General features: G+C 43.4%; 2 protein-coding genes across 2 annotated transcripts in view; one reads left to right on the top strand and one right to left on the bottom strand.

The window, feature by feature from the left end:
• LRRTM4 (leucine rich repeat transmembrane neuronal 4) overlaps positions 1-24,929 on the top strand; it is a 1,034,392-nt gene that overhangs the window by 315,524 nt on the left and 693,939 nt on the right. The window lies entirely within an intron of this gene.
• LOC125626462 (protein NYNRIN-like) lies at positions 6,323-9,957 on the bottom strand. Its single transcript, XM_048829463.2, has one exon. It carries the CDS (start codon positions 8,839-8,841, stop codon positions 6,481-6,483), a length of 2,361 nt encoding a protein of 786 aa, XP_048685420.2. The 5' UTR covers positions 8,842-9,957; the 3' UTR covers positions 6,323-6,480.

Here is a 24,929-nt window from a genome sequence, read left to right as displayed (position 1 = left end):
TGTCATAATGTCTGTTCATGAAGCTTTCAAATTTCGGGCCTTTGCAGAATAGGCATTTATAAATTACAGTGCAGGATGGATGCATCGTGGGTACTTGGATTTTCAAATAAATGGGGTCACTTTACGAAAGAGATCTTTGAAGAAGAGTAGCCTCCTGCCCATGAATGCACTCACTTCAAAACAATTAAAGGCCATGGTTTTCAGAAATATGTCGTTACATTGGATGCCGCTATTTATTTATTTTTTTTGGCTGTCCAGCTTGACACCTTTAAAGAGGCCTAATTGTCAGATAGCGCTGAGACTGCCCTCTGAAAATCGGGTCCGTTTAAGGCGTTTCAAACTCAGCATTCAAAATCACTAGTCATCTTTGGACAACTTTGGCTGTCGCACCAGCACCTGTTTAATTGTTGGAATTGATCTGCACTGCATTGTACGCATTCGCCAGGTTGGATCTCATGGTTTTGAATTCTGTCTCATTCCTTATATTCAGAAGCACGGTGCAATAAATTTTAGAGCACCAGATCTGTATGCTGACTCGTGATACTACATCACCTGGGAATAGTAGCATTTTAATTATACGTTAGGACCATTCTAGGCCATTGCCTTCTCCTCTGCAGGCAACTTCCTTTTCATCTCCTGTCCATCAAAACTGTCCATCACGCGCACAGCTCCTTGTGAGAAAGTTGCTACAAAGAGCTATGCCGGTAGCAGCAAAGGGTGTGACAAACCTTCCTGCCTGGTGTCAGTGTGGAACAACCCACTCTGGTGCTGTGTGCCAGCATTCACAATTCTGATGTTTCATGCTTTTCTCACAAAGGACCACATCAAGTGGATTGTTTACATCTTTTGTAAAATAGTCTTCGTGATATAGAAGAGGTGGGACTTTTCATGTAGTGAATGCAAAGGGACTTTTTAAATTAAGGGCGCTGGACACTGACACACCTTGTGCTTGTCTAACTCCCGGACTTTAAACACACACTGTCTCGTTCAGTGTCTCCTAAAATCCTCGCCTGTATTACACAGTCATGGAAAAGGTTACTGACTTAATATTATCAGGCAATATGGTCTAATGCTTAAATGGGCCTCAATTCTGCAATAGAATGCAGGTGGGCTTTTACATCTGCAAAGGCTTCCACTGAAGTTGATGGGTCTCTGTGATGGTTTAAGGGCCAGCACATATAGGTCCTGTTGTAGGACTGGAGCCAAGACTGGAACCTCGGAGCTGCCTTCTGGCAGCGGGGAGTTGTGTGGCTTTAGACAAATGGCTTAATCTTTCTGTGACTCATTTCATTTGTCTATAAACTAGGTATGACAATCTTTATCTACTGTAATGTTCTGGTGAGGGAGTATATGCACTCTTGGTTTCTACCCTATGATCAGCCAGCCAAAGTTAAGTGTGTGTGATGATATCGGCTCTAATGAATGGCCCACAGAAGCCAATAAATCATACAGTTGTTGCAGCCAAATGAGATCTGGCAGCCAACTGACCTTTACATGACATAGCATCTGCCTGCCTCTTTGGAAGAGGAGGCTCCAGTTTTATTCCTGGTGATGACATGAAATTTTTTGCCATGGAATCCCTACACTACCCAATACGGGTGATGAAAGGCTCAGTTAGTTAACGTTTCTCAACCAATCGGGCTCCTCAGTCAAGAGTGCTGAGCTATTAAAAACCACCGGTTCCCATGATCTTGAATTCTTTTTCGGCTTTGAAAAGTTTAGTTGCTCTAAACCACAAAGTTGCGTAGCTTATTTTAAAACTTGACACAGTCTGCTACTATTTTTAGCAACGTGACACAACTTGCCCCAGTCCCAGTTTGCACACCAGTGTTTCTCCGCACTTTTTAGATGACCTAGATTGCACGTTTCGTTATCAGGAAAATGAGTAATCATGTGGAAGTTAGAAACTAAAAGGCTACTTAAGTGAATAATTCAAAATCTTGCTGTGAATTTGTACAGTGAATAACTGCTTGAACAATGGAAATGCTGTAGGCCAGATCCTCAGCTGATGCAAATCAGCTTAGTGCTGTTGAGTAAAGCTGGTTGGAAAATTGTCATCGAAGCATTTTCCAATGGAAAACTGTTCTTTTGGTGAAACCAAATTAGTTTGTTAAATTGTTGCAATTTCAATGAAATGTTCGTTTTGAAAAGATGGGAATTCGTTAATGTCAGAGCATCCCATTTTGACATTTTCAGAAAGAATAATTTTGATTTTATTCAAAACAACTTCACTTCAACATTTATTTTATATAAAAACAGTTGGAGTCAAAATCAAATGTTTGGATTGACCTCAGACTAATCTTTTGGGTTTTGTGGGTTTTTTTTTTTTTGAGTTTTATTTATGAAAAAGAATCAGAAGTTTGGCTTTTCATCTCAATTCAGGGTGACTGTTAGAAAATCTCCAATTTTCATGGGATGGAAAATCTGGTCTCTGATCAGCTCTACAACTGAGTTAGTTCAACAAAGCTACGCTGATTGATGCCATCTGAGGATCTTTCCTTTTGTTGTTTCATTGCCATCAAATAGTGGAACAGAAATTTGACATCCCTTGCAGCATTTTGGTAGACGTTATGAACAGACAACATTTCAAACAGTCTGGCAATGTTCTAGGTGTTGGGGATTAAGTTACAATGAAGGTCGCCTGGTGGGGAGAGTGTGTGACTTCAAGAAGCATGCGTTTGCTGTGGGCATAGCAAGATGATGATCGGTGTGGCATGAGTAGCAAGAAGGAGCTGACTCTGGCTGAAGCCGCTCAAAGAGATGGTGACCTTTGTATGGTATGATGAAGGTTTTTATTGTTGTGTTCCCTGTAACCTGAATGTGATACTGTTCTATAGGGCTGGTGCTCAGCTTCTTTGCACTGGAATATTGCAAGGTTGGGGTAGTGGTCACTGTTCAAAGTCTAGTTCCCTCTAAATCTGATAGATTTCTGAATGGGAAAATATATTCATGAGTTAGTTTCCCTAATGCTTTCTGAATCTTGAGAAGAGATTGGGTGAAGTGGCAAGCCAAAGGCAATGTGGTTTATGCGCATCAGTGCTTATTTTATTTAAATAGGTGTATCTCAACAAAGGGATTTGGGGAAAAGCAGTACAAATTGGAGTATCCAGACCTTTATGTGAAAATGGCAAATGGTTGAAGCACTTCAATTAAACCAGTGCAACTTTGTGCATGGACACTCATTTCAGTTTAAACTTGGTTTATATCACTTTAGCTTTCATTGGTAAATTTACAGTAAGAAGCTTAACTATAATATATTAGTTTAAAACTAGCTTAGAGAGTCTACACACACATTGTACCACTTTATCTGAACTGATTTTAAATTAAGCCAGGGGGTAGACAAGCTCTTAGAGACTATAAACTATGCTTAGTTATTCAATCAGGTGAATTTAAACATATTGTATGCACCTCTCATGTAGATGGAATCTGAAAGCTTTTAACACCAGAGATTGACAGCCGAGGTTTAAGAACAGATGCGTATCAGGAAATCTTGAAAAACACTGTTGACTGTACGTAAACCATCACTACTAATGAGTGACTGGAGTATTAATTGTTTGAATTTGATCTTTATTTGAGATCAGACAAGTTTCTTTGGCTCACTACCAGTCCTAACAAAACATGGCATCCTTTTGTTTTTCCTCTCCCAGCCCGCAAACAATTATCTCAAGAATTTGTAAACCAGCATTACCAAAAAAGAGTAAGTTTGTCTTTATTTTAGTTTAAAAGTTAATTGGATAAAAAAGCATACAGTAGATTTTTTGAGCCTGAGCCTTAAAGCTTTCTCCAGGTGGTTGCTGCCATTTATACTCTCTCTCTTGATGAAGTTGCTTACCTACATATTGCTGCTCCTCTAGCCTGGTTGTAGCAAAGAATGTGATTGCAAACTTCTTCCTATATCCTATCAGTAACCTCAAACCACGCAGGCCAAGCTTAAACTTCCTAAGAGGGACAAAGTGGGCAGTCTCTAATCAGCACATATGTGGGATATGTTGGCCATAACCTTCTCTTATAATTCAAACCATAATTGGCTTTTTAGTTTAAGAAAAATGAGTAAGTTTGTGAAACTGTTAGTGGTGCTGAACACCCTTTATCTTTGAACTTAATGGAACTGCAGATGCCAAGTACGTGAGAGTCAGTTCTTCAGCTAAAGTCAGTGCTGGTACTCCAGATCTACACTGATAGGAGTTTTGAATCAGATTTAAGGTCAGACTTGGCATCCTCACTCCTTTTTCTGTCGTCGTCGTCTTCTTCTTCAGTTAGACAATGGCAGACTGCATACAGTGTAATTTTTTTCACACATTACAATGGGCACCAGATGATTTGTCATATGGTGAATTTTTTACTGATTTACTATGTTCTATATCCTTTTTAGCTTATTCCTTTTTTTGCTATGGGGTTAATTCTCATGAAAACGCAGTTTTTTGTGTATACTTGTGTTAGGGAAAAAGGGTTCCCCTCCCGTCTAGGGTTAGGAGGGTAGCCTTCCCTGGACTTCTGTATTAGCCAAACAAAACACAGAGTCTTGGCTCTTTGATAAAGTGAGGCACTTTATTGCTAGCAAATACGACAGCTGAAGGGCTCACCAATTCCTTTTCAGAGGAAAATGGTGAAGCCCCGAACAAAGAACAGGGATGAGCTTTTATAGCTTGGTTCAACATACATTGTGATATCTCTTCCAGTTCGAACCGGTTAACCCAGTCGGTTTGAAGTTCTGGGGTAGGTACGAGCATGGAGGCTTATCTGTATAAGGAATTCTCTTCCCAAAAGCAGGGAGTGCAGGTTGCACACAGTTCACATTCTTTCTATCCATAAACAAAGTAGAAAGGACAGATAAGCATAGGAAAAAGACAGCAGCGTAGCTTTACATGATTATAGGGTCGTTTTCTGGGTTTTTTCCCTATCAGTTCCCCCCTTTGAGCCTGAAGATAATTATCTTACATGGCTCATTATTTATTGTTTAACATGTTCATATGTTTTTCATCTTGGTTAACACCACCCTTCTTTACATATAGTATCTTTGCTGGGCTCATGGTTTTGGTACATACCCGGTGGAAGAGGGCACAACAACTGGACGCACAGCAGAACAGCAGACCCACAATTATAAGGAATCCCACTCCATACACAAACAAGGTTTTTAGCCATCCAAAGTTAGGCAACCAGCTGGTGAGCCAGCCCCACAAGTCAAAGCCCACACTGGGAGAAATAGAGGCCTGCTTATGAAAGAAGGCTGACACGTTTGCAATTACGTTAGTATCTGTGACTATGCGTCCACTTTGATTTACATAAAGGCAGCATGTGGCATTGAGAAATGTGCACACCCCTCCCTGTGCACTTAAAAGCTGATCCAGGGCCAACCTGTTTTGCATACTGTAGCGAGCTAGTGAGCTTATTTCTTCTTGCAAAGCTTGGATTGCATCTCGAGTGGCGTTAGTAAATATTTCCATTTCGGCTGACATATTTTTTAGCGCGTATTCAAGTTGGCCCACCCCCACCCACGGAAAAAGAATACGGAAGGTGCGCATGCCTGTACTGCCTTCCTCGACAATAGGATTATAACTGGTATCTCGACGGGTTCGTCGGGTTGTGTCTCTGATTTCTATTAAGTCTCTACGATGCATCCCTCCTGGCCAGGCAAAGGCCACTGTGCATCTTCCCAACCACTTTGGGGGCAAGGTCTTTCCTGCCCAAGTGCCACATACCCACCATAAGTGATGATCTCCTAATACTATACTATAGTTGCCTTTATTGCCCCCTGAGTTCTGAGATACTTCCTGCAATCGTCACACCAGGGATGCAGCATCATCAGGATTGGGTCCTATTCCCCCCCATTTCTATAATGTAAGGCCGGCAAATTGAGTCGCATTTTCTCTGAGAATGTACCCCACATAGCCTCCAGCACGGGCATAGTTGGCTACCTCAGTACCATTGGGATACAGCAAAAGAGTAGTACTTGCATTGTTTCCCAAAATTAGAATTTTCTCACAGTGGGTTTTCGGGTATTTTCCCAGAGTAGTTTTGCCTCGGGTGCGTAGCGACCTTTTTTCTACACACAAGGGGGCCTTAACGAGCAAGTCTGGGTGATGGTTCGGGATCCAGGTCCTAAAATCTATGGGTCCCCTTCCCCTTTTTCCCTTTTGGCCGTAGCACGCCAAACCATTTTGCCAAGAATTGAGGAGCGCTGGAACCGGCAAAATGGGGAACCCTTGCAGTGAATGGGAAGAGAAGTGGGAACACACCCAACAGTCACTAACATTCCATGCGTTGGTTAAATTTTGGGCTAATTGTAGAAACGTATTTTTATCCCAACCCCCCCCCAGGGCAGAGGTCCAGGTTAACGCCCATAGCCATACATACATTATAAACACTACCAGCTACTAACAACTCTAAAAAAAATAATATTAATACAATATTTGTAACAGTATACTAATACTCCAGAGTTCTGTAACTGCTTTTGATTCCGCTGATTGACCGGTACCCAGTTCATGTAGAAGCGGCGGTCGTGATGGGAGTCGTTGGGGATGTTGGAGCAGGAACCTTTTTACAGTGGCTGCAGTGCACCCATCTATTGATGCCCTCGACCTTCACTGCAGTTGGAGTAGTCAGAAGGACTTGGGCCGGGGCCGACCACCTTGGTTCCAGGCAATGCTTCCTTCGATGGATTTTAACACAGACAAAGTCTCCTGGAAAAAGAGAGTGCGCACAAGTATCAAGCGGTAAAGGTTGGGCATCTTTTACTCTGGCCCATGCATCACTCAAGGCATCTTGCAACATGCGACAATAACCCGCCAACTTATTTTGCCCAGCCATTAATGAAGTTTTTGCTGGGGCAAACCCGTCTACACTGGTTAGAGGAATCGGCAAGGGTCGGCCAAATAGAATTTCGAACGGTGTCAACGAATGCTTCCTATGGGGTGTATTACGAAGATTGGTTAACACTATGGGTAACACTTCAGGCCACTTTAATCCAGTCTGCTCGCATAGCTTTGCCAATTGGGTTTTTATTAGCCCATTCACCCTTTCTACTTTTCCTGAACTTTGTGGATGATAGGGGGTATGCAAGGCTTGTTTTATGCCGAGGGCCTTTGCTAAGTGTTGAATAATTTGGGAAGTGACATGGGGGCCTTGGTCACTTTCCAAACGAGTCATTATCCCGAAGCGGGGCACTATCTCCTTGAGGAGACACTTCGCTACGGATACTGCATCTGCCCTTCGAGTGGGGAAAGCCTCAACCCACCCTGAAAAAAGATCAACCAGGACAAGCAAGTGTTTTAGTCCTGTCACTGGTGGTAAGTCCATGAAGTCCATCTGGACCACAGCAAATGGGTACTCAGGCAGTTTGCAATGTCCCATAGCTTGTGGTTTGACTGCTCCTTGGTGATTGTACCGTTGACACAATTCACACTGTGCAGTGACGGTCTTCGAAGCTGCATGGACCCCCGGAGCAAAAAACAACTTCTCCATTTGAGCCACTAATCCCCCCTTTCCCAGGTGCGAGGCCAGGTGGAGTGCCTGGGAAACCTGAGGGAGGAGTCGTCTTGGGAGAACCGGACGACCGTCCGGTCTGACGTAGAGGTTGTCCTCATTTAGGTGGCATCCAATGGATTTCCAACGGCTAACTTCGGCCGGGGGCGTCGTCTGCTGGGCAGAGAGCAAAACGGCTGGCGTCACTGGTTGCAGTAGCAGGGGTGCCAAAAAAGGAAAAGGGGCTGGAGCCCCACAGAGGGCAGCATGACGGGCCGCCGAATCGGCTGCAGCATTTCCCTTGGAAACCTCGTCCGAGGCGCGGGAGTGGCCCTTACAGTGTGTAACCGAAACAGCTGCAGGAAGTTGAATAGCCTCTAACAGGGCAGAAATCAAGGCAACATGGGAGATCTGAGAGCCACTGGAGGTAAGGAACCCACGATGCTTCCAAAGTTGTCCAGTAGAGTGGCATACCGAAAAGGCATATTTGGAGTCAGTATAGATGGCCACAGTTTTGTTTTCGGCTAATTGACAGGCCCTAACAAGCGCCACGAGTTCTGCTGCTTGCGCTGACTTTTGTGTAGGTAAGGCATGCGCTTCAAGCGTTGCCATCAGGGTAACAATTGCATAGCCAACTCGTAAGGCCCCAAACTCGTCCCGACAGGCGGAACCATCACAAAATAATTGGAGGTCAGGATTCTGCAATGGAATATCAGAGAGGTCAAGACGAGGCGTGGAGATCAAATCCACCACGTGGAGGCAATTATGAGGTTCCCCATCCTCAGGCAGAGGCAAAAGGGTTGCAGGATTCAGGACTTCGCAGCGGCGTAGGGTAACAGCCTGATTGGCGAGCAAGGCCAATTCGTACCTGGTCAGTCTGGCTGCTGTGAGGTGCTGCGTGGATCCACGATTAAGAAGTGCTGCAACGGCATGAGGCACTTGAACTAGAAGAGGGTGGCCCAAGGTAAGCCCCGAAGCTTTCTCGACCAACACAGCGGCAGCCGCAACAGCGCGGAGACAGGGCGGAAGACCCTGAGCCACTGGGTCAAGAAGGACCAAAAAATAAGCCACCGGTCGCTGGCCAGGCCCAAAGGGCTGAGTTAGCACACCAGACGCCGTGCCAGATTGTTCATGGCAAAATAAGGTGAAAGGCTTTGCGTAATCCGGTCTGCCCAGGGCTGGTGCAGAAGTTAATGCTTGTTTGAGGGCGGTAAGGGCGTTGTTGTGTAGAGTCGTCCATGGTAAGGGTTCGGGAACGGAATCCAGCAGCAAATCGGTGAGGGGGTGCACTAACTCCGCATAAGCCGGAATCCAGGCTCTACAATAGCCACTTGCTCCCAGTAACTGGCGGAGTTGCTTTTTAGTGGTAGGCCTTGGCATACTCAGAACGCTTTCAATCCTGTCCTGAGTAAGTGCAGTAGAAGCATATGAAATACGATGCCCCAAATATTCCACCTCGGGTTGGGCAAACTGTAGCTTGGAGAGTGCCACCTTGTGACCTTTTTCGGCCAATGCAAAAAGAAGGATTCGAGTGTCCTATACATAGGCAGCCTTGGCTGTAGAGCACAATAACAGATCATCAACGTATTGAATCAAAGTAGAACCCATAGTCAACGAAATAGAGTCCAGATCTCGCTTTAAATACTGGCTGAAGATGGTAGGGCTCTCCCTGTAGCCCTGAGGGAGGCGGGTCCATACGTATTGACATCCGTCAAAGGTAAAGGCAAATAGGAACTGTGAGTCTGGGTGCACAGGGATGCTGAAAAATGCTGAAGACAGATCAATCACAGTAAAATAAGTAGCCCCTGGGGGAATAGCAGTTAAAATAGTTGCTGGATTGGGAACAACCGGAGCTCTCGGGATCACAATAGCATTAATCAGTCGGAGGTCATGCACGAAAAGGTAAACCGGTTTGCCATCGGGGCCAGGCTTGGGTTTCTTAACAGGAAGAATAGGTGTATTGCAAGGGCTGGTAGCCTCCTTAATGATTCCTTGAGTTAAAAGCTGTTGTAGGACTGGCCGAATGCCCTCTATGGCCTCTTTAGGCAATGGATATTGCATTTTTCGGGGCAGAGGGATATCTGTACGGTAATTGATATACACCGGTTCTGCTGACTTTAAAAGTCCAGTTTCAGTGGACGCCGAGGCCCACAATGCTTCAGGAATATCAGATAACTCAGCAGGGACAAAGGGGGCGGTGGGTGTAGTGGCTAACAATGCCATTACCGTAGCTTCAGGGACCGAAGTAGGGACTGAGAGATATAGCCCCTCCGGGCTGCAAGTTATAGTTGCTCGTAGTTTACATAACAGATCTCTACCTAATAAATTTGCAGGACAGGAAGTTGCAATTAAAAAGCTATGATCCTCTGATAACGGGCCAAGCTGGACCGTTTGCTCCGCAGTTAGAGGAAGGGCGCACACGGTGCCACCAACGCCTATAGCTTTTACGGTTGCAGAAGTGGTAGGAAGGGTGGGGTCCTGTAGAGTACTTCTATCTGCCCCGGTGTCAATTAATATTGAATAAGTTTTTCCTCCCACCACAACTGGAAGCTCCGGGTGGTTTACATCCAACTGCACTGTCCAAGAAGCGGAGGGGGTTCCTGGCGAGGGGGACGAAGCATTGTGGGCGGCTAGCTTTCAATCAGTACTTCCTTTTTCTCCCCCCCTTTCCTGTACCCTCTGGTAGGCTTGCATAAGAGGGTCAGCTGGCTGGAGGGGGTAATTTGGGCACTGGGCAGCCCAGTGTCCTTTTTGTCGGCACCGCCGGCACTCATCTGGCCCTGCCCTCCCGGGCCGTGGCTGGAAGTTCTGACCTTGTGGTCCCCATCCCTGGGTAGAGCTGCCTCCTCTTCCGCCTCGTCCCCGAAAGCCTCCCCTCCTGCGGCTTGCATCCCGTCCCCGAGAGCCGTCTTGGAAACCTTGCAACTGCAGATTAAGGAGCTTTTCGGACCTCCTAGTGTCTAATTCCTTCCTATTCCTCCAGGCATGGGCTGCTAACCCCACCACCTCCTCCAGCGTTTTGTTTTCATAAGCTGGTTGACTACACACATACTTCCGAGCGAATGGTAATAAATTTTTTACATACTGGCCGATCACTTGTGTTTTCGCTACAGGGGAGGTTGGATCTAAGCCGCCGTGGTTTTTCAAAACCTTACAAAGGCGGTGGAAGAATTCCCCTGGGTGCTCATCGTGCTTTTGAACACATGCATCTACCTTTCCCCAATCATACACAGGCTTAGACATATCCTCTAATGCTTCTAAGATTCGCTTTCTCATTTTATCCCACTCTTGAACGGTCTCTGGAACATCCCAATCCATTTCAGGTTTCTCTTGCGGATAAGCCGCCCTGCCTTGCACCGTCTCTCTAGCTTTCTTATACACCGTTTCCTTCTCACCCTCGCTTAGCACTCGATTTAAAATCATTTCCACATCGTCATAATTACAATTATACATTGTGAAAATACCCTTTAACTTTTTAATAAATTCTTCCGGACACTGTCGAAATGAGGGAAAAGTAGATGACCAATTCATTAGATCCGTGCTGGTAAAAGGGACATACACCATCTGTGTCCCCCCCCTACCGCTCGGCAGTTGTCGCATAGGCATTTGGACTGCACTAGCTATTGCAGCTCCAAGAACTTTTGCCTTAGGGGTGCCTAGAGAACCATGAGACCGGGTCTTTGCAGGGGTTGCATCACTGGGGTGTCGCGGATCAGGACGTGTCAACCCCCTGGTAGAGGTGCCAGCCTCCGGATCGCCCCCCCGCTCTGCGTTAATTGTGGGGGTATCGGTAGCTAGTGGGAGAGTGGGACCGCTCCTTTCCCCGGTTGGGGGCGTGGGTGCATCAGGGTCAGGCTGCGGTACCCCACCCCATAGCCAGCTACATTCTTCCAATGGTATAGGATCCCCCGCTTCTTTCAATGGGAGTTGGGGATAAATAGACTTTGACGTTTTTAGCTTCTGGTCAGCATGACTAGATTCTGGATTGTATGGTGGGGGCCGCATGACTTTAAGTTTTTCTACCTCAGCACGTAAACTAGTAGTTACACTGGCACTTTTGCGCCGTTCGGCCTCCCTTATCCATACATCAGAATACTTAAGTTGCCGCGGTTGTAAATCATACAATACTTTTCGTAATTGAACAATGTTATGTAACACAAATGTTCCTTCCCCCGGCCAGCGATTTCCTGGTTCCGGGTCGTCTTGCGTCATTCCCACCCAGGGACCTTGACACAAAAATATAAACTTATACAAAGCTTTGTTGCCATCCGATTGTAAGGCCTTGATATCCCTATCATAATGTTTTAACATATAGCCCAGAGGCGTAGAAGGATCAACAGTTCTACTGGACCCCCCCCCCCATCTTTTCCCAAAGACGGGACCCCCGGCTGTTGTCTAGACAATCACAAAGGAAAAATTCAGAACTCACCAAGTTCCCACCGGCCAGTGTTCACCAATAGGTCCGGACCCTAGTGCCTTCGGGATGCCTTATTTCGCCGAAGCGGCGGGTGGAAGCGAGACGGGAAGCCTTCAGGGTTAAAGCAACCCGGGTGCCGGCAAGAAGGATTCAGAGTCCCGACCGTCCACCGCTCCGGAGAAGAGGCGATCCCGGACGAGCCCCCAAATTGTTAGGGAAAAAGGGTTCCCCTCCCGTCTAGGGTTAGGAGGGTAGCCTTCCCTGGACTTCTGTATTAGCCAAACAAAACACAGAGTCTTGGCTCTTTGATAAAGTGAGGCACTTTATTGCTAGCAAATACGACAGCTGAAGGGCTCACCAATTCCTTTTCAGAGGAAAATGGTGAAGCCCCGAACAAAGAACAGGGATGAGCTTTTATAGCTTGGTTCAACATACATTGTGATATCTCTTCCAGTTCGAACCGGTTAACCCAGTCGGTTTGAAGTTCTGGGGTAGGTACGAGCATGGAGGCTTATCTGTATAAGGAATTCTCTTCCCAAAAGCAGGGAGTGCAGGTTGCACACAGTTCACATTCTTTCTATCCATAAACAAAGTAGAAAGGACAGATAAGCATAGGAAAAAGACAGCAGCGTAGCTTTACATGATTATAGGGTCGTTTTCTGGGTTTTTTTCCCTATCACTTGTTTCTAAGAAACACAAAATGCATTGACAAATAAGGATATTTTCCCTTCCTCTATGGTGCTTGGATTGGGCTACTTTAGCCTTCTGGTTGACAATTGCTTTCTGCTATAAGATTCAATTCCTCTTTCTCTCGTGCACACAAATCTTAATAAGAATTATTGGCAAGGCAAGCTATACATGCATTGCCAAAGTATAAGAAAGAGACTGGTCCCTCAGAGAGCTCCCGGAAACAGGTATGATATGCCTAGGAGTATTTGTACTGTGTATTCCTTATCCTGAGGAAGAATGCTATATAGTGCAATACCGGTCCTGGATGGTGATAATACCTAACTCTTGTATTGAACTTTTTATCAATGGATTCCCAAGTGCTTTACAAAAAAGGTTAGTATCTTTTCAACATTTTACAGGTGGGGAAACTGAGGCACAGAAAGACACTTTCAAGGTCTTCTAGCAGGCCTGTGGCAGAGCTGGGAATAGAACTAAGGTCTTCAAAATCTCAGTTCAGTGCACTATCCATCAGGCTATGCTGCTGCTCCATTTTAGCCCACCTCCTGGTTTAACACATTACTGTGAAACATCCCCAAATGTATGGAGCAGTGTTCTTTCACCTCTGGTAGAATACAATCTCCCTCATGCAAATTAATTTTATAGCTCCCTTACGTGATTGCTGCAGAAAAGGGGTTTGTGTCTGTCTGTCTATCTACAGAGCTCTAAAAGACTAGTGCACGCTAGTGCAGGAGGAAAATAATCTTTCCGAATTCACTCCTCATCCACCTTAAATCTACCCAATTACATATGCAATCAATAATGCCTCACAGAAAATAGGCTCAAATGGCTGAATTATAGTTCAATGTTCTGTTGCCTGTCTGACAGCAAGGGGAAGGCTAAATCAATGAAGTAGTCAGTCCAGCCACAGTATTCATATTTCACGAGCCCAAAGAAACAACATTTACTTACTAGTCATGCAGCCTCTATTGTGAGAACCCCCACAGCCACTTGAGCAATCAAGTGATGTATTGCTGTTAGATAGGGAGGCTCCGATTTTGCTCTGAGCTACAAAAGAGTAAATCCACAGGATGCTATCTCCACTGAAACTATTCTGCATGTGGATGGATGCCCGCACAAAATGAACCAGTTCCTGCCTTGAGGGGCTTTTAGTTTAAATTGACAAGACAGACAAAGCGGAAGAGGGGAAGGAGAGACTCTGGGAGTTGAAGTGAGAATGCTGAAGGTCACACAGCAGGTCCGTGGTGGAGTTGGAAATAGAATCCAGGTCTCCGGGGTCATGCCGTCTCCTGGCACATGAGAATGAGACTTGGGCCTTACGTTTGTAACTAAGCGTTATTAGTCATGTCCAAAGATTTACTCTTCCATTCGAATCCCCTAACTTACGTTTTTGGGGCAAGAGGCCGTGTCGATCTCTGTGTTTGTACAATGACCCTGATTCATGTCTCCAGGTGCCTCCACATTATAGCTCTTGAATAACATACCAACCACACGTGTACTCTCCTTCACCTAAGTGGTGATGGTTCTAAGAGTTTTTTCAAGGTTCCTGAGGTAATGAAATAGTCCCTTCTACCCACTTAGCGAGTCCTATGCTGTTCTGTCATATCCCTTTGACTCTTCTTGAGCCTTCTTAGACCTCCCCTAGAGAATCTCTTTGTAGTGTTATTTTTGTAAATGTCAGAGGCGCACACCCCCTTGAATCAACTCCTGCACTTCCCATTGTAGCCAGTGGGGGGACGCAATCTGTGCGTTGGAGGTCAGAGCTGGAGCCGAGGTTAGCAGTTCTCACTTAAAAGTATTTGAAGTTAAAACGTCTAAGGAAGTGAGCTTAGACCTGGTTTAGAGCCAAAAAGCTTCAAAGTGAAGAATCCCAGGAATAGAACTAAGGTCTTCAAAGTTTCAGTTCAGTGCACTATCCATCAGGCTAGGAGGAGGATGTTTTCAACCTTTCACATCCGAAAGGGTCCGCTGCAGTTCTAGTTACAGTCTTCCATCAAAATAACCTCCCATCCATAGAGAACATGTTGAACTGGGGGGGGGGGGGCGGGAGGGGCATGATTTCACTGTACACAGATAAGAAAATTGATTGTGGTCTGTAAAGCCACCAATGAGAGATGATTTGCTGCTGGGGTTTTGTTTTGGTTTTTTTAATTCCTTTGAATATACCACAAAATACAATTCAGGTGACCAGGCACCATCACAGACTTCGTGTGGCTGAACAAATGGAAAGTTTTTTTTAAAAAATCACTGAGTCACCGCAACTCCAAAAGAGAGACAACCACAAGTGTTTGTTTGCCATTGACAGATCCGGCCAATGAAGTGTCTGCGATGATTACATCAACAAAACGTTGGCTCTTTTATGTTCAGTGAACCAAAATTCCAAATTGCAGTATTGGGCCAATGAAACATAGAAATCAGTGCCTCTCAGTGGCTGGGTCATGATGCCTGCCAGAGGTCATGAAAGGCAACAAAAGGGGTTGTGAAAATGTTATTACACTCTAAAGCAAAGAAAAATCTCGTTCCCTCCATTCCTTGTGCAGCTTTACCCTTTGTGGTCAAGTATTCTCTGTCAGCCCATTGAAACGCACACCTGCGCATACACACATGCTTTGTAGGTGTATCATGGTTACGTTATATTATTTACTTTTATAATCAAGGAGGCCATGAACATATTTTCTTTTCGATAAGGGGTCACCAATCTGAAAAGGTTGAAAAACATTCATATAAATCCTTAATGCATCATTCCTGGGGTCCCTGTATATCTTTATCGTTTTGTCCCCTCCATTTTTTAACATTAGCTGGGGAAAGGTCCTATTGAAATGAATAGTTCTACCCACCCTAAAAAAAATGATTTATTCCCCACTATGTTGCCTTAACTTCCTCACAAGTATTGCAATTTAAAAAGTCAATTACGCCTCCCCTATGTTTCATCTGCCCATTAGATGCTGGACTAGAGTGGCTGACCTTCTAAATCAGCTGATACAAATAACAAGGCAACACACTGGGAGAAAACAAACTGGAATATTTTAGCCAACCTACAAATTGTTGGGATGCTGGGGTGTTTCGTGAAGAAAACAGACTTCCTTGTAATGCAGTCTCAAAGGGTCAAAGCGCAGATTGGTAACTTGGCCCCTCCTGCTGTGTGGATTGACAGGTGTTCTTGCATTATGAGATTACAGGGTATTTTGTTGTTAAGGTCAACGTTACATTTCCCCACCCTCACCCCCTCTAACATTTTATTCTTTCCATTGGAATTTTTTTTTCCTTTAGGATTCATATCACATGCTGTTTAAAACTACAGAGGCTAATTTAATCAGGTAGTCTCTGGAATAATAGGAGAGTTAGGCTAATTTTTAGATATTACAGTGTATCTGAGTGGTGTGGGGTTTGTTTTTGTTTGGGTTTTTTTGCTGGTGAATAAGTGTGCTTTTATTTTATGAGTAACTTGCTCTTTTTAATGGAGCTGAAATGGTTTCATTAATAGATTACAAGCTCGTCAAAAAAGGATCAGATAGAATCAATCTGTGAGCAAAGGTAATTGACACCATTGCAGCCAACTTTCATGCATTTCAGGAAAAGCCATGTACGAGAACCTATTTCCATAGAGGGGTCAGGGCAACTCGGCAGGGAACAGAAGGAAACATTACTGAGGCTGCTTCAAAGAAGTGTACAATATGATAATCTTCTATGTTCATGGTTGCTGCTGAGGTTGACTCTTGTTTGCTGAGTCCACAGATTTGTACAGGGGCTCGCCCTTATATGGTTCACAGGCATGTGCTCTTATTCCTGCATTAGGCCTCTGAGCCATTGCAAATCTGCCCCAATGCGTTGCAGTATTTTCTTTTTTATTTGCAAAAACTGCTGTAAATTTCATGTTACATGTCCATTCTTTGTTGCTGAGCTATAGAAGGTCATCTTTACCTGGCTGCAGTAGCAGAAGGCTCAGGGTAAAATTTTCAAAAGTACCTAAGAGACTTCTTGTATGTTTACAATGTAAAAATATATATTAAAAAATAAAACAAACCAAACACAGTCTGGAGTCTCAGAGCCTGGGACTATGAACTTGGGCTCACGGAGCTTGCACTGTGGTGCTAAAAATAGCAGTGTAGACATTCCCTCTCGGGCTCTGAAACCCAGCCAGTGGGGTGGGTCTCAGAGCCTGAGCTTGGACATCTACATTGCTATTTGTAGCGCTGTAGCATGAGTCCACTCAGGCTCTCAGGCTTGCTGTTGTGGGTTTTTGTTTTTGTTTTTTGGCGTGTGTTTGTATTGTAGATTTACCCCCCTCCCCCGCCTTCAAGGATCCTAAATCCCACTGCAAGTCAAATGCAAAATGCTGCCATTCCAGATCAGCAGGACTGCATGCTTATTTGGCATGCTTGAAATGACTGCAGGGCAGGACGATTGAATGAAGCGCAGGACGATTATTTTTTTTATTTGTATTGTCCTAGCACCTAGGACTTCGAGTGGTGCTAGGTGCTGTACAGACACAGAACCAAAAGAGAGTCCCTGCATCAAAGAGCTTCCAGTCTAGGTATGATGCCCATCAGCAGCATCAAAGTAGACATCCCACTCTCAAGCCTTTAAAATATTGGTTTTTTTTAAGTCCTCCTTTCTCTGTGACGTTAAAACTGCATAATTAATTTCAAACCATGTACACCTTGGCTTCCTATCAACAAAGGTAAGCCTCCCAAGTATTTGTTCCTTAAGTACATAGAGGGAGCTTGTCACTATGATGCTTGTAGGACACCGGTAACACTTGTATCTTTTAATAAACGTTCATGTGTGTGTTCAAAAAAACATTGAGTTAGATTCCAATGATAAACAGTACTGAGCAGCTCTTCATAATGCTTGCCTTCAACAGTTGGTTATAAAGCCAAGTGATTTACCTTGCCTGAGGTGAAACAGAGAGAGAAAATTATGGAAACAAGGATAGGAATATTCATGGGCTTCCGTTGAGCGTCGTGCTGTGCAATGTTTTGTAGTAGAATTAGATCTTTTAGAAAGACTGAAATCAAATGCCAGTCCAGCATAGAACCTCAGATCAGCTGAATATGCCTGGGTTTGGAAGGGAATGTTTTGGAGTCCGAATCTGTGCTGAAGTGATCCAAAGCTGCATCTGCTGGATTGGGACTCAGGAGACCTGAGTTCTATTCCTGGTTCTGCCACTGAACAGCTGTGTAACTTTGGACGTATTGCCTCACCTCTCTCTGCTTGTGTTTCTCCTCATATCTTTTTTTTATTTACCTTGTCTATTTATCCTGGAAATTCATTGGAGCCTAATGGAAAGAGTGCTAGCTCAGGAGACCTGGCCCTGCCACTGGTCTGCTAGGTCGTCTTGGGCAAATCACGTCTCTCAGTGCCTCAGTTTCCCCAGCTGTCAAATGGGGATAAAGACACTGACCGGCTTTGTAAAGTACTTTGAAATCTACTGAGAAAAAGAGCTAGGTAATATTAGTCAGGGACTGTGGCTGTGGTCTGCACAGTGCCTAAAACAATCAATCAGGTCCTGATAATCTCAGATTACCATAATGCAAATAATAATTATTACCACTACTAGACCCAAGCCAACCCTGCCACTTGTGGTGGGAAATTAGATGTGGATATAAACCTAGACCCAGACCTTGCATCTCATCTCTAACAAAAACTAAAATCTCTCTATTTCTGTGAAGAATTGTTTGGGCTGTATGGTGGAAAATCAGCTCCTCCCAAAATGTTGCCTCTGCTAATCATCCTCTGGCTCTGCTTTCTGTCGGCAGGTGACAGTGCCTTCAAGCAGTCCTTCCCATATCTGTTGTGTTGTCTGTCCTGGGTCACATAAGCGGTAGCCATTCTCTCATCGCCAAACCCCTTCTGGAATAGAACAAGTTCAGCATGGCTCAAGGAAACAAGGACTACACACCAGAACAAGTATGATGGGATGGGCTGCTGCTGTTCAGCCATCTCTCCCTTTTACGTGAGTGAGTGGGTATAATCTTCTCTAGTACCAAAATCCAATGTAATATTCAACGCAGAAGGCTCTTAATGTGATCTGGAGCTTTTCACCTGTAGGTCGCTGTGTTGCTTCCCGGGGTACCCAGGGATATGAGACCTCACAAACACCTGCCCTCAATGTGAGGAAATCTTGTCTGTGCATGCTGTAGGCCAAGCTCCACTGGCCATGGGCAATGCAAGTTCTCCTCTCTAGGCCTCACTTTTACTCTACAAGTTATCTATACACCTGAGGCCTCCAAGCATCTCCCTGGAGTGTCCAGTCCCCGGTCCCGTGGACACTTAGGATTCATAGATTCGCTGCTTGGATATTAGGAAAAACTTTTTCACTAAGAGGGTGGTGAAACACTGGAATGCGTTACCTAGGGAGGTGGTAGAATCTCCTTCCTTAGAGGTTTTTAAGGTCAGGCTTGACAAAGCCCTGGCTGGGATGATTTAACTGGGAATTGGTCCTGCTTCGAGCAGGGGGTTGGACTAGATGACCTTCAGGGGTCCCTTCCAACCCTGATATTCTATGATTCTATGCTTCCAAAGAAACAGTACAGCCCAGTTTACCAAGTCCATCTCACATCGCTGCTTCAATTGACCCACAACGGTTTAGATATGTCTATAGTGAAATCAAGTATAAGTTTATTTAACAAAGCGTAGAGATTCAAGAAATATCAAGTAGAAGCATGGGAAACAGTTACCTAGAAAATAAAATTGTACCACAGTTCTAGAATGTAGACTTCATGAACAAGATACTCTCATGTCTTGCAGAGTATTGCTCTCCCAAAATCCTTTTAGTGTTTAACAGACATGAGACTAGCACACTGTCAGTTGCCAACTAAGTGAAGGATTCCATGTGTTTCCTTTCACCCCAAGATATACCATAACAACAGTTCCTTTGTTCATAAACAGGACACCCCCATGTTGTGTGTTTCACCATGTAGTTTTCCTTTCTTGTAGATCTCAAAATCTCTTATTTAGCCCCTGCTTTGGAATACAAATAGCCATACATTGTGAAGCATACAGTATACCATATGCACATGGCCAGATAGATAGGTATCTGTTACCTCCTGCCTGAAAGAAACATTTGAGATGTGGTGTCATCTGGTGACCTGCCTTAACTCCAAGACCTTAAGAACATAGTTTTTAGTATCGATATTTTTAAATTATTATCTGTACATACATTTCACAATGAGTGATGCCCACTGACTCTCAATAGAGATGTAAGAACACCAGAATGGCCATACTGGTCCATCTAGCCCAGTATTCTGTCTTTCAACAGTGGCCAGTGCGCGATGCTTCAAAAGGAATTAACAGAACACTGCAATTATCGAGTGATCCATCCCCTGTCCTCCAGTCCGAGTTTCTTTCAATGAGAGATTTAGGGACAACAAGAGCATGAGGTTGAGTCCCTGACAATATTGGCTAATAGACATTCATGGACCTATCCCCTCTGAATTTACCAAATTCCTTTTTTGAACCCAGTTATACTTTTGGCCTTTGCGACATACCCTGGCAACGAGTTCCACAGGTTCACCGTGTGTTGTGTGAAGAAGTACTTCCTTATGTTAGTTGAAAACCTGCTGCCTATTAATGTCATGGGGTGACCCCTGGTTCTTGTGTTATGTGAAGGGGTAAATAACACATCCCTAGTCACTTGCTCCTCGCATTTCGTAGACCTCTGCCAGATCCCTTCTTTAGTCGTCTCTTTTTCAATCTGAATAGTCCCACTCTCTTTTTAATCTCTCCTCGTAGGGAAGCTGTTCCATACCCCTCGTCATTGTTGTTACCCTACTCTTTACTTTTTGCAATTCTAAAATCTTTTTTGTGATGGGGAAACAAGAACTGCACACAGTACTCAAAGTGGATTCACATAGAGGCATTACGATCTTTTTCTGTCCTGTTATATATGTCTTTTCTAATGGTTATTAACAGTATTAGCTTTTTTATGACTGCCACGGCATATTGAGTGGATGTTTTCAGAGAACTCTCCACAACGACTCCAAGATCTCTCTCTTGAGTGGTAACAGCTAATTTAGACTCCCATCATTTTTTGTTTAGTTGGGAGAATGTTTTCCAATGTGGATTGCTTTGCACTTATCAACATTGAATTATATTTGCCATTTTGTTACCCAGTTCCCCAGTTTTGTGAGATCGCTTTGTAACCTTTTGCAGTCTGCTTTGGACTTAATTATCTTGAGTAATTTTGTATCATCTGCAAACTTTTCCACCTCACTGTTCACCCCTTTCCCCAGATTATTTATTAATGTGTTGAACAGCACTGGTCCCAGTACAAACCCTTGGGGACCCCGCTATTCACCTCTCTCCACTGTGAAAACTCACAGTTTATTCCTACCCTTTGCTTTATATCTTTTTTAAACCAGTTTCTGATCCATCAAAGGATCTTCCTTCTTATCCCATGACTACTTACTTTGGTGAAGTATTATTACTATTTGCCAGAAGCTGGGAATGGGGAACAGGGGATGGATCACTTGATGATCACCTGTTCCGTTCATTTCCTCTGGAGCACCTGGCATTGGCCACTGTCGGAAGACAGGATACTGGACTACATGCACCTTTGGTCTGACCCAGTATCGCCTTTCTAATGTTCTTATGAGGGACCTTGTCAGGGGCTTTCTGAAATTCCAAGTACATTACATCAACTTGATCACCCTTTTCCACCTGTTTGTTGACACCTTCAAAGCATTCCAGCAGATTGTTGGGGCATGATTTCCCTGTACAAAAGCCACATGGACTTTGCTCCAACATATCATGTTCATCAATGTGTCTGTTAATTCTGTTCCTTACTATAGTTTCAAACAATTTGCCTGGTACTGAAGTTTTTGTGAGACCTTGCATGCAACCTTTGGTGAACAATTGTGCATACGTATGACCCAGGGTGGGGCGTCCCTGTAAAACTCCATACACCTCCTGGGCCCCCTGCCAGTTGGCATTGAGGTATCCATGACTTTCAGTCACCAGGTCAAATCGATCCCATATTGGTAGTGATCAAAAGTTGTTACCGGTTAATTGCTCCTTTTTGCCTATGTGAAATGAATGGATTGGATTTAGACCAGTTCCTAGTCGTGTCCTGTGGATAAACATTGGATCTCAATCTCAAGGGGCCTACTCCTCTCCTCCTAATGCAACTGGGAGCAGGGTGGGACTTCAGGTTTGTCAGTTCTGTACCTTTCACGAATGCTGAACTAACATCAGGAGCTGAGCAGAGCCTATTAAAGTCATGGACTGGGATGCTCAACGCCTTTGGAAATCCAGTCTGATGTATATTTATGGTAATATGCCTTTATAAAACATAGTTGGGCCCGTTCTTCTTTTCCAAAGGGATCTTAAAGGAATTGTAAAAGAATTTTAAAATGGGTCTAAATTCATGCTCACTTTAAGTGTTCTTTTCACTTCCAGAGTGATGTAATGGACCTCAGTGTTAATGAGAATCTGGCCCATTTATCTTTTTTTTAAAAAGCGTTTTCTAACTTGTATAAATTTGTCTGACCAGATCAAGTAATTCTGGAATATCAAATGCCCATCTAGATGACTCACTTTGAAACTAGTTATAAACTTTGGGTTTGCTTTTTTGTCCTTAATTAGTAGAGTTGACCTGCTCCAGGCAAAACATCTTCAAACCTCAGAAAATGGGTTAAGAAAGTTTGACATCACAAGTTGCTGCAGATTTGCCTCTGCACATGTATAATTGTATCATAAAGTTATGGAAACAAATAAGCCATCTTTAGAAAAGGTTGCCAAATGTCTACAAAATAAGCCATCTTTACAATACATGCCCTCAAGTATTTGTCATTGCTGAAGATCGCTCAAGAAATAATCGCAGTGTTGTCAGGTCTCCCTTCCCATGTGTTACCTTAAAAATTTAGCACAATTAGAATCCTTCTAACTGTGTGTTAATAAAGTTTTAGGAAGATTTGTAGATACTATATTTTTATTTACTATATAGATTTGTTTGGTATATACTATACTTTTCAGTTACAAATGAATGTTAATGTGTTTGATAATATTTTCTTTTTAAAGAAAAATTGGGGAAATTCAATCTTATTTAAATAAGTAAAATGAGTCATTACAAATCTTTTGAAATGAGAAGAATTTTTTTTAATAAAAAGGGGATTTGGGTTGTTGACCGTCCCTATTTTTCCGTCCGTTCGAAGGCTCCCCTGCACTAGTAGGGCTGTTTAAAAGGGTATCGAGTAAATCATAGAAGGAAGGGACCTCAGGAGGTCATCTAGTTGAACCCCCTGCTCAAAGCAGGACCAATCCCCATTGAAATCATCCCAGCCAGGGCTTTGTCAAGCTTGATCTTAAAAACTTCTAAGGAAGGAGATTCCACCACCTCGCTAGTAATGCATTCCAGTGTTTCACCATCCTCCTAGTGAAAAAGTTTTTCCTAATATCCAATGGCGATCAGACCCCTGCTGTTAGGAATTCACATGTATGGTGAAATCCAGAGTCTACTGAAGTTAATGCATATTCATTGATTTCTATAGGGGAAAGATTTTACTCACAGTCTGTATCTGGACCAAATCAAAATCCTAATTCTAAGCATTCTCAGTGTTAGAAGCCAATCTAGAATTGGTAAATAAATAAATAAATACATTAAAAACGTTGCTGGTGGGTAGTTTCTGCTGAAAAATTCGTTTAAATTTATATTATCTATGGAAAACCGAGTTTCAATAAAAAAAATCTGGATATCAAAACAATTTAGTTTTCAGCTGAAAAAATTTGAGATTTGCGTGCTTGATTTTTTTTTAATTTTTTTAAAATCAAAAATACCCAGAGATTTCCAGGGAAAGCAGAGAATCCGCCCTCTCCCCCACAAATAAAATTAGCTTTGTCAAACCCAATTGTCTGTTGTAAAATAGTTTTGACAGGAAAATGTTTGACCCGGCTCTAATCCCACCTTTGTGCCTCCCACCCATGTCTAACTCTCAAAAGATGCACCTAGAGGCTAGATGACACAATTAAGTAACGCTAAACTCTGACTTTGGCATACACTGCATATTATGCCTTTATCTTTTTATCCACTTGATTCCTTGCTGTGGAAGGTCTATCTCTCTATTTTTTCCATCCAGCTGCACATGAATAAGTTATACAAAATGTACCATCTCCTCAACAGCTGCTTTTCTTTCCCTCACTCTGCCAGTAATGAAGAAAGTCACCATACATTTACATATGAAACACCAACTCCAAAACACATTTGTTCATCCTGGACCAAGACACAGGAGAATAATGAAATGCCAAGCAGTGTTTTTAGATCTATCTGGGCAATATAACTTATTTAAATGTGGTGCAGGTGGTGGCCTATGAAAATAGCTTCTTTTATTCAGACCTAGTTTGATTGTAAGCAGCCGGCACATCTTGCCCTTCGGAACTATCCACAGAGCATCACTGGCATTTTTTGTAAGTGCTTTCCTTTGCTAACGGAAAGGGTTTGGATCTAAACATCAGCAAGTTTCTCATGCTTTAAACTGAGGTTTGGGAATTGGAGTAATTTTTTAGAATAAAGAGAGTAAAGCAATCTATTGGTATATTGGAATTTCCGGATTGTATTATGGAAGTGTGTCTTCAGAATTTGCCTTCTCCAAATCCTTCATGCTGCAGTTTCTTTGGGAGTGGATTCTCTATCACTGACACTTCTCAAATCGGAAATGGATGTTGTTTTTTTTAAAAAAATCTGCTCTCGGAATTATTTTGGGATAGTTTTATGGTCTGTGTTATATAGAAGGTCGGACAAGATGATCACAATGGTCCCTTCTGGCCTTGGAATCTGTGAACGCAGATATTTGATGAGGGGAAAAGGGAAAAATAATTGAATCTTTCTGCATAGCAGTCTTCCCATTAAAGTATGAAGTAGCTCACAGAACTTCATAGGAGACCCAGACTGAATATATAATTAAAATAAGTCCCAGTCCTGCCACGATTGAAGCATGTGCTTAGTTTTATAAAATGAGAGTAGTCAATGGGACTATTTGCAATACCTAAAGCTAAATACATGCTTAACCCCTTGCAGGATCCAGGCTGTAAATAAGAGCTATGCATAGCAAGCACATGCTGTACAAAACAGTTACAGTGGGCAGGGGGAGATCTTTTAATGAACACCAGACAAGAGAAAGAAGAGAGGCTCATAAACGATTTTTTATTTATTTATTTTAAGTAAATGAGGCAGATGCACACAAAGATGGCAGGAGCAGCGAAAGAGAAGGCTCTTTCACACTGACACACACACCTGATTGTGTGTCAGAGAGAGCATGAACAATTGCAAGATTTCTCATGGAGTACAACATATCAACTTCCTTTTTCTTGCATATCTATAAGTGGTAGAGGTGAGCCTCAACTCTGAAGTTGAGATCCAGACCTGAAA

The sequence above is a fragment of the Caretta caretta genome, chromosome 26, assembly GCF_965140235.1.
Source record: "Caretta caretta isolate rCarCar2 chromosome 26, rCarCar1.hap1, whole genome shotgun sequence".
Lineage (NCBI taxonomy): Eukaryota > Metazoa > Chordata > Testudines > Cheloniidae > Caretta > Caretta caretta.
The sequence above is the reverse complement of the archived record's forward strand: the minus strand, read 5'-3'. Positions and strand labels throughout refer to the sequence as shown.

What these genes read in the sequence shown, in the direction of transcription:
- LOC125626462 (XM_048829463.2), bottom strand. Translation starts at nt 8,841, where the DNA reads ATGCCAAGGCCTACCACTAAAAAGCAACTCCGCCAGTTACTGGGAGCA.